Below are 12843 nucleotides of genomic sequence, written 5' to 3'. Positions count from 1 at the left end.
TATATATATATATATATAACCAGACTGCTTCGGAAAGTTTGTCGAAAAAATTTACAAAGTGAGACTCGGAACCAAATACAAAGTTTTTTGAACGAACCAAGACTAGCACCTGAATATTGGAAAGTGTTTAAGAGTTGGGAAACAGGAGTTTACGAGGCAAAAACAGAGAAACTATCACTCGTATTCAAGTTGACCCGAAGTTGATCAAGCTAGAATCACATCCGAGCCCAAGTAACTTGGCTCAACTTATGGGACCTAGTAAAACCATCCCATACACAACTCGTAAACGCCATCGGAGGGACTTGTGTGCATGAGAAATATTGTCTACAAACACCATTCAACATGGCTGATACTTCGAAATTTAAACTTCATCCGTTTTTTACAAGCACAACAGATTTTTTCTTTCTCCCAAAAACCGTACTATTGAATGAATAACCAAACATCCCCGGTATATCCCACCACCATACTCCAACATTCCCGGTATATCGCACCACCAAACTCCACCCTTGAAGTCTGAGATGGGATATATGCAGACATGATATCTACCCCAAGAAGTAGAGAAGGTATATCCCACCCCCAATATGGAGTCTGGGAATGAGATGGAAACAAACCTGATATCTAACCCAAGAAGTAGAGAAGGTATATCCCACCCCCAAGGTGAAGTCTGGGGTGAGATGTACGCATACGTGGCATCCAACCCAAGAAGTAATGAAGGTATATCCCCACCTCCAAGATGGAGTATGGGGGTGAGATGTACACATACCTGACATCTACTCTACATCTACTCCAAGAAGTAGAGAATATCCCACCCTCAGGGTGGAGTCCAGGGGCAAGACATACACAGACCTGACATCTACTCAAAGAAGTAGAGAAGGTATATCCAACCCAGGGTGGAGTCTGGGGGTGGGATGTACGCAAACTTGGTCTCTACCCAATGATTTAGAATGGTTGTTTCCATGAAAACCCCAAGTTGTAAAAGCCAATGTTGGCTTGGTAGCAATATTCCAGCATTAGGGTCCTCTCTCATGCCACCAAGGTCATAGTTAAGTGCAGAGGTATCAAAGATGACCGCACCATCGCGATCTTGGCCCAGTTGAGAACCTGGTTAGGAACAAGACGGATAACGACCAAGGACCGAGCCTTACACTCAAATCAAAACCAAATCATACTAAAACAACAATAAGGGTGCATTTGGTACACTGGACAGAACAGAGATCACCAGAATGTACGCACCGCAAGGTTCTTGCAGCCGATCAAAGAGATCGTCATTAATGTTGCAGTTGATTGTAAAATCCCCAGTGTAGAAGTTGCCCTCCCTGCAAAGAACCATAAGCAACAAGATGCATAGATCTAGGGAAAAATATAGGGAAATTGTCGAAAATAGCTAATCAGTCCTCCCCCCTTCAGTTTATAGCCACCTCCATTCACTGCTTGCATAACCCACTTTTCCAGTAAAATAATATGAAAAATTAGACATTATGCAAATTGTGTAAGTGCTACTTCCGTAAGGTATAGGTGGCGTGTCTATGTGGGTTACACTCCTCCGTGGACTTGTGTAATGTCTAATTTTCCTGAATATAATATTGGAAAAAGTAGATTACACAAGTTGCTTTGCTGCTACTTGCTTAGTTTAAGGCTATTTTGGTCAATTTGTTGAAAAGGTAGCTATAAAGTGAAGAGGGGAGGCCTAATTGGCTATTTTATTCACCAAGATTGTTTAATTGCTAAACTACCATATCAAATTAATACCCCAAAATTTTATTTCACCAGCCTATCTCACTCTCAGCTCTCCCGTCTAGTCTAGACCACTTCCGTCCATACCAAACATACCCTATAAGATGTCTCAAAAATCTTGGTATCCTTGCAAATTATAAACGAACCGAGATCATGAGGGTATAAGGTTTGCGTGAGGCATGATGTAGGGGTGAGGCCAATCCTCAAAACTTAGGAGCCACGACGTTTTTCAAGACTTATGGCAGCAAATCTCTATATCATATATAATAATATGTATATAACATATGTTTTCTACTATCACTCAACGTGTCAATAATATTAAACAATTTAGATTAGGTTACATGTTAAAAACTAACAAATAAGACATTAAAAAGGTAAGAAAGATCAAACATCGCCTTACAAAAACCGTGCATTAGGCCATGGCATGCCACGGGCTTAACGAGACATCAGACACAAGCCTTGAGCGACAACGCCTACTGCGGCGAGCCATTTAGAACACTGGTATGTCTAAGAAACAAGAATCCTGCAAACGGAAATGTTGGAATGACGGTGATAAAAAAAATCTGCAAAGGGCAGTTCAGACTTTTTGATGAACGCTAATGCGAAGGGTAATCCATTTTATCCAACTATACATGTACATGGCTCTGAGATGTAAGAACAAGATTCACATGAAGAAACTCATTTCTAACTTACAGATAAGGACCTAAAAGTCAGATTAAGCTTGGTGCTAACTACGCATCCGATCTTCGTTAAATACCTGCAAAATCACAAGAAATTTGGAAAATGAGGAACTTCTACGATCGTTAATGACTGATAAGGTGCCTCCCTCAGGCAAGTCCAACAAAAAAGCATAGTCGAATAAATTACAATTTCATTTAGTGGGTCTCAATTACATCGTGTGAGAAGATATATTTAGCTGATTTAGGGATAAATGAAGATGGGACCCACGACTAATGGGAAACGATATAAACAAATGCGACTACGGGATGTTTGGCTAGGTTTCCATTACAACCTGTATGGATAAAGTTGTCAGTGTGGATTAATTTGTCTATATAGATTGGGAAGGTTTTTTCCATAAATGGGATGACCATGCTTTTTAAATAGGAAGGACAAAAAAAATTGGCTTTCTGCATAAAGCTCTCCCCTAGAAGCTTACTAAAGCGACTTTTTAAATCATTAAGCCATTACCAAACAGTCATGTATAACTGACCAAATAAGTTGTGAGCCCTATTAAGCTCATTAAGCTGCTAACAAATTGGCCCTACAACTATCATATTCATCTTTTTAATTCATGTGTTTGCAAACAACAGCGTGAACTTAGAATACGACGAAAGAAAGATGCAAAAATCACATAACAAATGTTGTATATGCACCAAGAATCTTATTATTTCATAAACGAGAAGTCGAAAACAAAGAAAGATAGTTACATACCCGTTCATTGTTGCCAGAATCATCAGGAGGAGCCACAGTCGACTCGGATCTGCATTTAGCATGAACGATAGGGCCTAGCCGAGATCTATCCATGCCTACAGTTAATTCAGACGGAGCATTCATGTAGACAGCACCTCTATACATCCATTCTTCTGTTTCATCACTGTAAAAATCATCAAACGGTTCTCCACATAGTGCACAGACATTCTGATCCTCATCAGCTGGAACAGCCATATCCTCATCATCCTTCTTTTCGACAACATTCTCAGATTGATTAAGAAATCCCGGAACTGGATCGGTTCCCAATGCCTCTGCACTACTAAGCCACAAACTAACATTAGCAAACCACTTCTGAGAGGGCTTTTGCTTGCGGCTTTTCGATACCCGATTCTTGGTCACATGCCAATCCATATGACTACTGTGTTCTTCTTGCAATTTAAACCGGCGACCGCATGTTTTGCATTGTCTGGGCAGATCAGCATACAACGCAATTATTGCAGATTCGTGACGTGTCTTGAGAACATCAGGATCAAACTCAAGCCCAACGGAATCCTATACATAGACTTACAAAACTAAGAACAATCGGCTGTTGCATAGAGAAAGAAACGCACTAGAGCTGTTTACGGGCGGGATGGCCCACTAGACCAGTCCTGTCCGGTTCGCTAGAAAAGCGGGCTTGGACTACCATTCTCGAAGAAATGGGCGGGCATGGTCTGACTTGTTAAAATTACTGGACAGGCATGGGCGATGTAAAAAAATTGGGCAGTCCTGCCCGGAATGTTAGTATTTACACTCATTCTGTCCCAAGGGCGATGTAAAAAGATTGGGCAGGCCTGCCCGAAAAGTTAATATTTTTACACTCATTTTGTCCCAAAATAAATGTCCACAATGAAAATGGCACATAGTTTTAGAAATGTACAATTATTACAATTTTTAATAAACTAAATGACACTTTGACCCTTGATTGAAGAGAGACTTTTCCATCTCATAATTGAGGGTAAAATGGGAAATTAGAAACTTACGTTTGAAGTTTGAAGGTGGACAGGTATTTTGGGACACACTAAAATAGTAATGTGGACATTTGATTTGGGACGGAGGGAGTAATAATTAACTTCTATAATTAAAATTTACAAGTACAATTGAAAATTCTTGATGCTTATCAATTCCCACTTAATTATGACTCATAATAATATTATTTTTTAAAGATCTAAAAAGTAAAAACATAATTACCTCAATTGATCAATTCCTTGTTACCTCATTTGGTCATTTCCTTTATCGATACTCCATATTTTGCAAAACAATTCTAAATTATGTACATTGTTATATTTTTATGTCTAATTTTAAGTTGGAAAAATTGTCATGTATTTTGAATTATTTTACATAACTTGTGATTTTATACAAGTTCGTTTTCTTGAACACATAAAACTTTTAGGCCCGTTAGCCCGTGGGCAAGCCCAGCCCATTTATAGGGTGGGTATGGGCAAGTGATCACGGGAAATTAGGTTAGGCCCGGCCCGGCCCGGCGCGGCGTGCAAGTGATCAGCTCTAGAAAGAACACATTAAAAGTCATGAAGTAAATTATGTTATTTGATATGTACCTGTTCAGGAGTCTTGGTCAGTGAGAGCAGACCTTGGGCCACAAGAGAACTAAATAAACCAGAAAGTGCGCCCCCACCTGGCTGTGTCGGGCCAATTGATAGAGGAAGTTGAGGAATCGGAGGGGGGCCTGGAGGTAAAGGAGGCACACCTACGCCATGTAAATGAAAAGGCATTGATGACTGCATTCCTGGAACTGGATTCAAGGAAGCCCCCCCAGAGCCATCAAATCTTTGAGGGGTATACCCACGTATCATGGGTCGCGATGCTAGATGAGATGGGTTAAAACCTAAAGTGGTTGATACCATATTTCGAAGATCTTGAGATGAGAACCTAGTGTTCTGGCCCGGGATTTGCTGATGGGGGGCGAACCCAGCCTGCTGATTAGGGAGTTGAGGTAGTTGGCTCGACAATCTGCTTTCACTAGTATCAAACTGCTGCTGATGCAAAAACGACGAATTGTCATTTACTGCTGAATTGCTAGCATTCAACGTGTCAAACTGACTCCTACCATGTTTCTGAAATGAGAGAGAAGGCAGAACGGGAAGTGGTTGAGATTTTTGTATGTTTACTTGGGGTCGCCAAGCTCCTTTTGATGCTGGTATAGATGCCTCGGGATTCATCATACCGTGACTTGATGAATTCAATCTGGGCAACGAAGACAAGTGATGTTGTGGATTGGCACCTAGAAAGCTATCGATGAGAGGAGGCGGCCTTCGCCCATGAGGATTATAATGATGCTGAGCTCCCCATGGCTGGTCATGAGAAAGATTTGATGATTCTTGTGGGTAGTGTGGAACTGGAATATCTGAAGCCTCATTTTGGAATCCAGCAATCTTCCGCTTTAATCCACGCTCAGGCTGCACAAAGACAGATATTAATTTCTATGTCTAGCAAGATCTAAAGCATGCCTATTCAAAATAAAGATCTTTACAACATGAAATTTTAGTCATTCCATTTATATAACATATAACCACATCACCTCATAGGGTGCGTTTGGTACACTGGATAAGACAGAATAGGGATCACTGTTCCACATTTGGCAACACTTTATGTGGAACAGGAGTGGAACACCCCCACCCCATGGAACAAGGTAGAACAGAGCTATATTTTACCAATATAACTAAAAATAAAACTTAATTCTCTTCTGAACCATCAAATGCACCTCCCTATTTACATTTTATTCATTATTTAAATTATATTTATCGTATTTTATGCTTTTTAAACTTTTATTTTACAGTCCTCAATTTTTTTCCAGTTTCTATATTGTGGTTATCTTATGTAATTTATTAAATATTAATAATAACAAAACAATATAGAAAAGGTAAAAAATAAAAATTAGAAACTACATAAATTTTTTATTTTTGTGTCATTTTAATCGTCTCGACAAAAAATTTCTAATGATATATTTTTTTATAAAAAATATTTGTTTTATTACAATTTAATAAATTATATAAATTAATCAAAAGATATAAACAACTCATCAAAGGTAAATTGGTCATGTTATTCATTCTGCCATGTCCAGTTCTTTCTTAGCAATTGTTGAACAGCATCTCTGTCCTGTTCTGTTCTACCTGTCTGAAATACCATTGTTCACATGTCCAATAAAATGATTAAAGATAAACAGAACATAAGAAAGGAACTAGCACTAACCAAGGAAACTCTATTGTTGGGGGCAACTGAAGGAAGCAGCTCCTGGCTAGACCAATCCCGTCTGCCGAAATCAGTCTTTGTGGGTATAGACCGGTTGGCTCCACGGGCATGACCCGCTTTAGAGCTACCCGGTAAAGAAAATAAATCACCACCACGACCACGATCTGCTAAAGTCGGACTCATATCTTCCCACTCAAACTCCTCTTCTTCAGCATTTTGCCATGTCTGTCCACCAACCTTACTGCCTAACCCATTTATCGTTAAGTTTTTCACATGTTGAAGCTTCTGGTTTGTCGTTTTATTCCGTTCATCTGTTCCATAAGCGTTAATCAAATCCCTGGGTCTCTGAATATCGAATCCATTACTTACACTATGTGTTGTAGAAGCTTCAAGCTGCCGTGAGGCACCAGAAAGATGGGATCTCCGCCAGTCACGTGGTTCGTCATCTCCGGCTGTCACACCACCAGGTCTATAACCATATCCATGATATGATGGTGATGCTCCTTCAACAACCCTTCTAGGAGAATCGGCTATAGCAAATTCTTCAAGAGCTGGTGATGGAGGTCTGGCATGAGAAAGACCAAAAAGCGGACGAGCTATATGACTAGTTGAGCCCAATGACTGTTCCCCGTTATCAGATTCGTATTCATCAAATCCAGTGCAAGGCTGTCCAAGAATCTTGGGAGCTGAATTTGCTCTTGCATGTTGAATTTTCTGCAATGATTGCAATAGACATTTACATGGAATAACAGAAGATATAAATACTAGTACAGAAATTACTTTAAACACTTTAAAGCAATTTAGAAAACAGTAGCAGTGGGATCATGTTAAAAAAAGGAAGACTTTAAGATTACATCCAACAGTAAGGGGTGTTTGGTTGGTTTTCCATTAAGTCATGTATGGATAAAGTTGTTTGTATAGATTGAGAGGTTTTTCTTTGAGAGGGTTTTTTCATCGATGAAAAGAGCAAGTTTTTTAATTAGGAGGGAAAGTTTTGGAAAAAACTTGACTTTCTGCAAAAAGCTCCCTCTAGAAGCTTGCTGAATAAGCCACTTTCTATATCATTAAGTCAGTACCAAACAGTCATGTATAGTTGACCGAATAAGTTGCGAGTCTTATTAAGCTCATTAAGCTACTAACAAAAAGGCCCTAAATCACTGACGCATGAAATAAAATAGTGGGAAAAAGCAGGGGATTGCTTCAACCCAGAAGAAAGAAAACTAGTGAATCATCCTTACCTGTTATTAGAACCCTAATAAAGATCCAAACCCATAATTATTCTTTTTTTTTTTCAAATATAAAACCCATCAGTCCAGCAAACAGAAAACTTCAGACTGCTGTGACTAGAAATGGAATTCTAGTCAACATTTCAAATGTCATATTTGTAGTCAAGACTCATGCTATGCCCCTTCACATACAGTTTTCCATCAAGTCCTGTAGTATAAAGTTATTTGTGTGGATTAATCTGTCCATATAGATGGAAAATGTTTTTGTTTGGGAGGGTTTTTCCATAGATAGAATGAGTGTGTTCTTTAATTGGGAGGGACAGGTTTGGAAAAAACTTGGCTTTCTGCATAAAGCTCCCCCCCCCCCCCTAAGAAAATTGTATATATGTATCCACCAGACCCTCCAAGCAACCTCTATTTTCCACTTATATAAACATTGCCAGTCCCTACACACTAAACATCCCCTGTNAAGCTTACTAAATAAACCACTTTCTATATCATTAAGCCACTACCAAACAGTCATATATAGCTGAACCAATAAGTTGAGTCCCATTAGGCTCATTAAGCTGCTAACAAACAGGCCCTAAACAATACTAGCAAACTCTGCATACATGCAACCAGCACAAAGCTGAAGCCAAAAAGGGGGAAAACAGAAGTATATGTCTAGGAGCATGGACTATTCTTTGACATTCTTTTTTATTGATTCTTTCATCACATTCTCACGGTACAAAGAAAAATACTAGAGACTACTTACATTGACACAAAGTTGTCCCAATTGGGAATCTAAAAGATAAACTGCTGGGAGAAAGAGAGTGGTTTTCCATCAAAAAGCTTACACTATCTGCAGTGGAGCTTTCAAGTTGACGTCTTGCCTCCAAGTACTTTGGATTGACATGTATACCATGAGCTGGTCTTGGAGATTCAGAATCTTTTAAACCAGAAGATTGATAACTTGATGGAGGGGAAAATTGTAGTTGAGTTTCAATCTTGCGGAGAACAGAAGATGGGAACACTGTTGCCCACGTACCAAAAAGATGTCGCATGGAAGGATGCAGACTTGGGTGCACTTGTCTGTATGCCGCACAATAGACCTAAAGGAGCAGGTCATCACAAAAATGAAAATAACAGAATACCACATCTGAAACTGTACAATTACATAGTGTAAATGTACCAAATTTTAAACCACTAACCTCAGGCAAGCGGGCAGAAAAGTGTCTCACGTACTCTCTACCAATATTTTTGACAATACTATCCAGAAGATATAAAGAAGGAAGTTTTTGCTCAACTGGAACCTAGATGGAAAAATGAACTTTAAACTCAAATAAACATCGAAAAAATGCCAAGAGGATGCCCATGAAATGTTTTACAAGTAGACAGACGAATGAGCAGCACGTATAGAATTAGGTATAACAACATCAAGAATCCAAGACTTGTGATGTTATAAAGAACAAAACACCACAAAATATGTAGACATAAGACTTATGATGGCATATTCACGTCCATCAAATTCAAACTGCTTATTCTGTTTAGTGTAACATACGAAATGTGATCTAGAATTGCAAACATAATAGATAAAGTTTTTCAGAATCGCCAAAGTAAGCTAACTATTTTGATAGCTGAAAATAATGAAAAATTAGCAAGCAGAACACATGATTTGGACTAAGAGAAAGCACTTGGGACCAGAGAGAAAGAGTAAACAGCAATCACAAAATTTTCAAAATTGGTTTGATGGCGCAGCCCCTCATTTTGACATGTCACATTGTCCTGGATTAATCTCCATTTTTCATCTATCATCTATGACATATAACTTGTTAAAGGTCAACTAATTATGTTTTCTGCTGAGTTTCACATTTTATGATTCCTTCATCTTTCCCACTCCAAACAGTTCGGATAAAATGCTTGATGATGAAAAAAACAATTGCCGCCATCTTCCAAGTTCGACTAAAATGAATTTTTAAGCCACATGACAAGTCACCTAATAAAATTGAAGAATTCAATTCCACAGGTGATTGAGAACTTTTGGCTAAGACTGTTTTCAGCCGATTCCAAGGGCTAGTAGCTAAACAGGTATTCCAAATACAACTGCTCAGCTAATTAAAACTCAAAACATCCAATAAAAGTTTAAACAATAAAAAACAGAAAACAGAAGGAAAAAAACTTAACAGGGTCTACTAGTTCAATTTACATGCCATTTGAAGGGGTACAGACCACCAGCCCCAAGGTTGTAAACTTAAGTTGAAGACAAAAAACAAAATCCAATTAGCCATCAAAAAGAAACACCAAACTCGCCAGGCAATAAGTAAACAATAAATTTCACATCAACTGACAGGAAAAACAATGCCTGGAATGTCTTTATGCAACAGAATGAGTATCTTCAAACTTCAAAGGGGCAGTTTGGTTGGTTTTCCATTGAGTCCTGTATATATAAAGTTGTTTGTGTGGATTAATCTCTCTGTATAGATTAGGAAGGTTTTTGTTTGAGAGGGTTTTCATAGATGGAATGAGCATGTTTTTTAATTGGGAACGACAGGTTTGGGAAAAACTGGCAATCTGCATAAAACTCCCCCTATAGGCTTACTGAATAAGCCCGTTTCTATATCATTAAGCCACTACCAAACAGTCATGTATAACCAACCAAAATAAGCTGCGAGTCCCATAAGATCATCAAGCTGCCAACAAAAACGCCCTTAGACCCTTTTTGGACAAAGAATCATGATAATCAGTCAGACCAATCTTCAAGACACCACTCTGAAGTGTCAAATGACAAAATAACGTCCATTTTATACCGTTTGAACTAAAAAAGATTTCTAATTCAATCGCTTATGATGTTGTGCAACATGATTCTTCGATAATTAGAGCACAATGAACTTTGGCATTCAAGACAACAAATTCGATTCCCAATAAACAATAGCGAACCCGATCTTGAATATACTACTACAATGTATCCGATGATTGAATAATGTAAATGATTCTACAGCTTAAGCCTGACGAATTTTCAGAAGACAACACAATTACCTCAATAATTCGAGCACAAATTGCATCCGCAATGCCTGCACCATGTCCTCTCTGCTCTCCGGCGATTATCGTGAGATCAGTAATAATCGGTTTCGAATTGATAATCAACTCCGACAAAACATCTTCATATAACTCCACAATTTCTTCAGTACTAAGCACCGGACTTTCAATATCATCATCTCCCCCGCTAGAAACCCTAATTTCTTCCTCCCTTTGCTTCAACAAAACCTTGAACCGATCAAGAATCGGAGTTAATGACTTCTGATTATTGTTACTCGCTAACGCCGCGACGGAATCATTCGGCGCTGGCCTGTATCCGATACTTCTACTACTCAAAAAACTCGCACCCTCCATTTCGGACTTCCTTTTCTTCTTTGCTGTTCAAATTGACCTTCGAATGGTGTATTGAATTAGGTTTAGGATTAGGGTTTTGATGAAGCTTTTCGAGAGTTGGAGTTCATGGCTTAAGCATCGCGTATGGAGGAGGGCAGCGAGCGTTTTGTGAAAGGGAAATTGGAGTTGCAGAGAAAGGAGGGGTGGAAGCGTACATCTTTGAAAGTACGGAATTTATATTTCTAGCCCTTTAAGTTTCAAATATGGACATAAATGCCCCCAATACAATCGTTCACAACAATTGCATTTTTCGTCCTTATGTTTTATGTTTTTAACGGTTCACATCTCTATTTTGAAAACTTAACATAATATATCCTTATAGTTACAATTTTTGACAAATCATGTCTTTATGGTTGCGTTTTTTTAACAAGCTCGTATTATTGCAGTTCTTTAACGAGTTACGTCGTTAAATAATTTAACTGAATCCTCATGAACCAACTCTTAAAAAATTGTAATCACAGATAAAAAAATTGTTAAAAAGACCAAACCACATAGACGAAAAATATAATTCACAACTACAAGCAATGACGGACCTATAGTGGTGCATACAGTGGCACGTGCCACTGTATTATTCCTCCGTTGAAGGGTAAAAAAAATAAGGTTCATGAAAGGTGCAACCGTATTAATCTGTTGTGTGTCATCGTATGTATTTTGAAACTTCAATGAGAATAAGTTTTGTTTGGTAGAATTGGTTTGCAAGGCTTTTATTCCACCTCAGACTCAAGTTCAAATCACGTTAGTGTCATTTTGTTAGTCAAATGATGTCACTGATTGAAAAAAAATTATGTGTATTTGTTTCTTATAATGAAACGGTGCTACAGTTTGAAAAAATATATATATATATGGGTCCGTCCCTTACTACAAGGGTTGTGCCCGATTGGTTTGAACTTGGGCTCCAAATGTCAAAAGCGTCTGAAGCCCTCATGTTCGAATCCAATAAGAAATAATAATCTATTGTGGCCACAGAAGTTCAAATGCGGTGACTCTGGACTACCCATGAAGCGGGAAGTTGCTATGTGATTAATCGGCTCGCATAGTGGATTAGATATGCATTTAATGAAAAAAATGTAATTCACTTCAAAAGTTCTGTCATCATAAAAGTTTGTACATATTATTCACTTGAAATGCGTTTTTCAAGAAACTCTTGAAAAGATAATAAAGATAATCATGAAAGTTAAATATTGTGGTTAATATTGGTTCATATAGTTTATAAGAGTTCTTATATGATTTCAGACCTGTGGTTGTATATAGGGGTGCTCAAAAAACCCGACCAACTCGATCAACCAAACCCAACGATAAATAACTCAACTCGAAGCAACCTGATGTCTAATCGAGCTATAAATTTTTCTAGCCGTAGGTATTGGGTTGATATTGGGTTACTATTATTTGAACTCAACCCAACCCGATAAACTCAATATCCTTTTATTTATTGGATTTAATATGATTGGTGCATTTCTATTGAATATATACATTACACAGTTACATTATCATGTACGCTTTTCATATACACATATTTTCAATCTATTTACATCTCTATACAACTCATTCGTATATATGTTCAGTAACTATGAGCATATATATGTAAATTGAGAAAATTAACTGAATGTGATATATGTAAAAAGTATAAATAAGCTGTATCAAATGGTTGATGATGAACAAAAAAAATTACAAGTAGAAAATACTCAATATTAGAAGAATATTTTATGTACCAAACTATCAAACCGACCCACCTGTATGGCTTTGGTTGAGTTGGGTTGGGTTAAGATTTTTCAAAGCGCAAGCATTGGGTTGGGTT

General features: G+C 38.1%; 1 protein-coding gene across 6 annotated transcripts; it reads right to left on the bottom strand.

The window, feature by feature from the left end:
* Positions 1-103: 103 nt before the first annotated feature.
* Positions 104-11154, bottom strand: LOC112523175 (polyadenylation and cleavage factor homolog 4-like). 6 transcript variants are annotated; one of them, XR_003070247.1, is made up of 9 exons: positions 10656-11154; positions 8831-8932; positions 8477-8731; positions 6415-7128; positions 4764-5621; positions 3166-3717; positions 2428-2491; positions 2135-2257; positions 104-1350 (listed from the first exon to the last, which is right to left on the bottom strand). XR_003070247.1 is itself a non-coding variant. In XM_025132663.1 (8 exons), the coding sequence occupies exons 1-7, from the start codon at positions 11007-11009 to the stop codon at positions 2462-2464; spliced, it is 2865 nt and encodes a 954-aa protein (XP_024988431.1). In that variant the 5' UTR covers positions 11010-11154; the 3' UTR covers positions 2043-2257; positions 2428-2461. The 6 variants fall into 6 exon arrangements, 4 of the variants coding, with proteins under 4 accessions (XP_024988431.1, XP_024988433.1, XP_024988432.1 ...); XR_003070246.1 differs by having other exon boundaries at positions 104-1316; XM_025132663.1 differs by lacking the exon at positions 104-1350 and having other exon boundaries at positions 2043-2257.
* Positions 11155-12843: the final 1689 nt, after the last annotated feature.

This window comes from Cynara cardunculus, assembly GCF_001531365.2.
Source record: "Cynara cardunculus var. scolymus isolate 2C chromosome LG 12, CcrdV1, whole genome shotgun sequence".
Classification (NCBI taxonomy): domain Eukaryota; kingdom Viridiplantae; phylum Streptophyta; class Magnoliopsida; order Asterales; family Asteraceae; genus Cynara; species Cynara cardunculus.
Note: the sequence above shows the minus strand (reverse complement) of the source record. Positions and strands in the feature narration are given on the sequence as shown.

What these genes read in the sequence shown, in the direction of transcription:
- LOC112523175 (XM_025132663.1), bottom strand. Translation starts at nt 11,009, where the DNA reads ATGGAGGGTGCGAGTTTTTTGAGTAGTAGAAGTATCGGATACAGGCCA. An exon ending in AAAGCTCCACTGCAGATAGT is followed by an intron (nt 7,129 to 8,476) that starts GTAAGCTTTTTG and finishes CAATCATTGCAG; the next exon opens with AAAATTCAACATGCAAGAGC. An exon ending in TGACCAAGACTCCTGAACAG is followed by an intron (nt 3,718 to 4,763) that starts GTACATATCAAA and finishes GTCTATGTATAG; the next exon opens with GATTCCGTTGGGCTTGAGTT.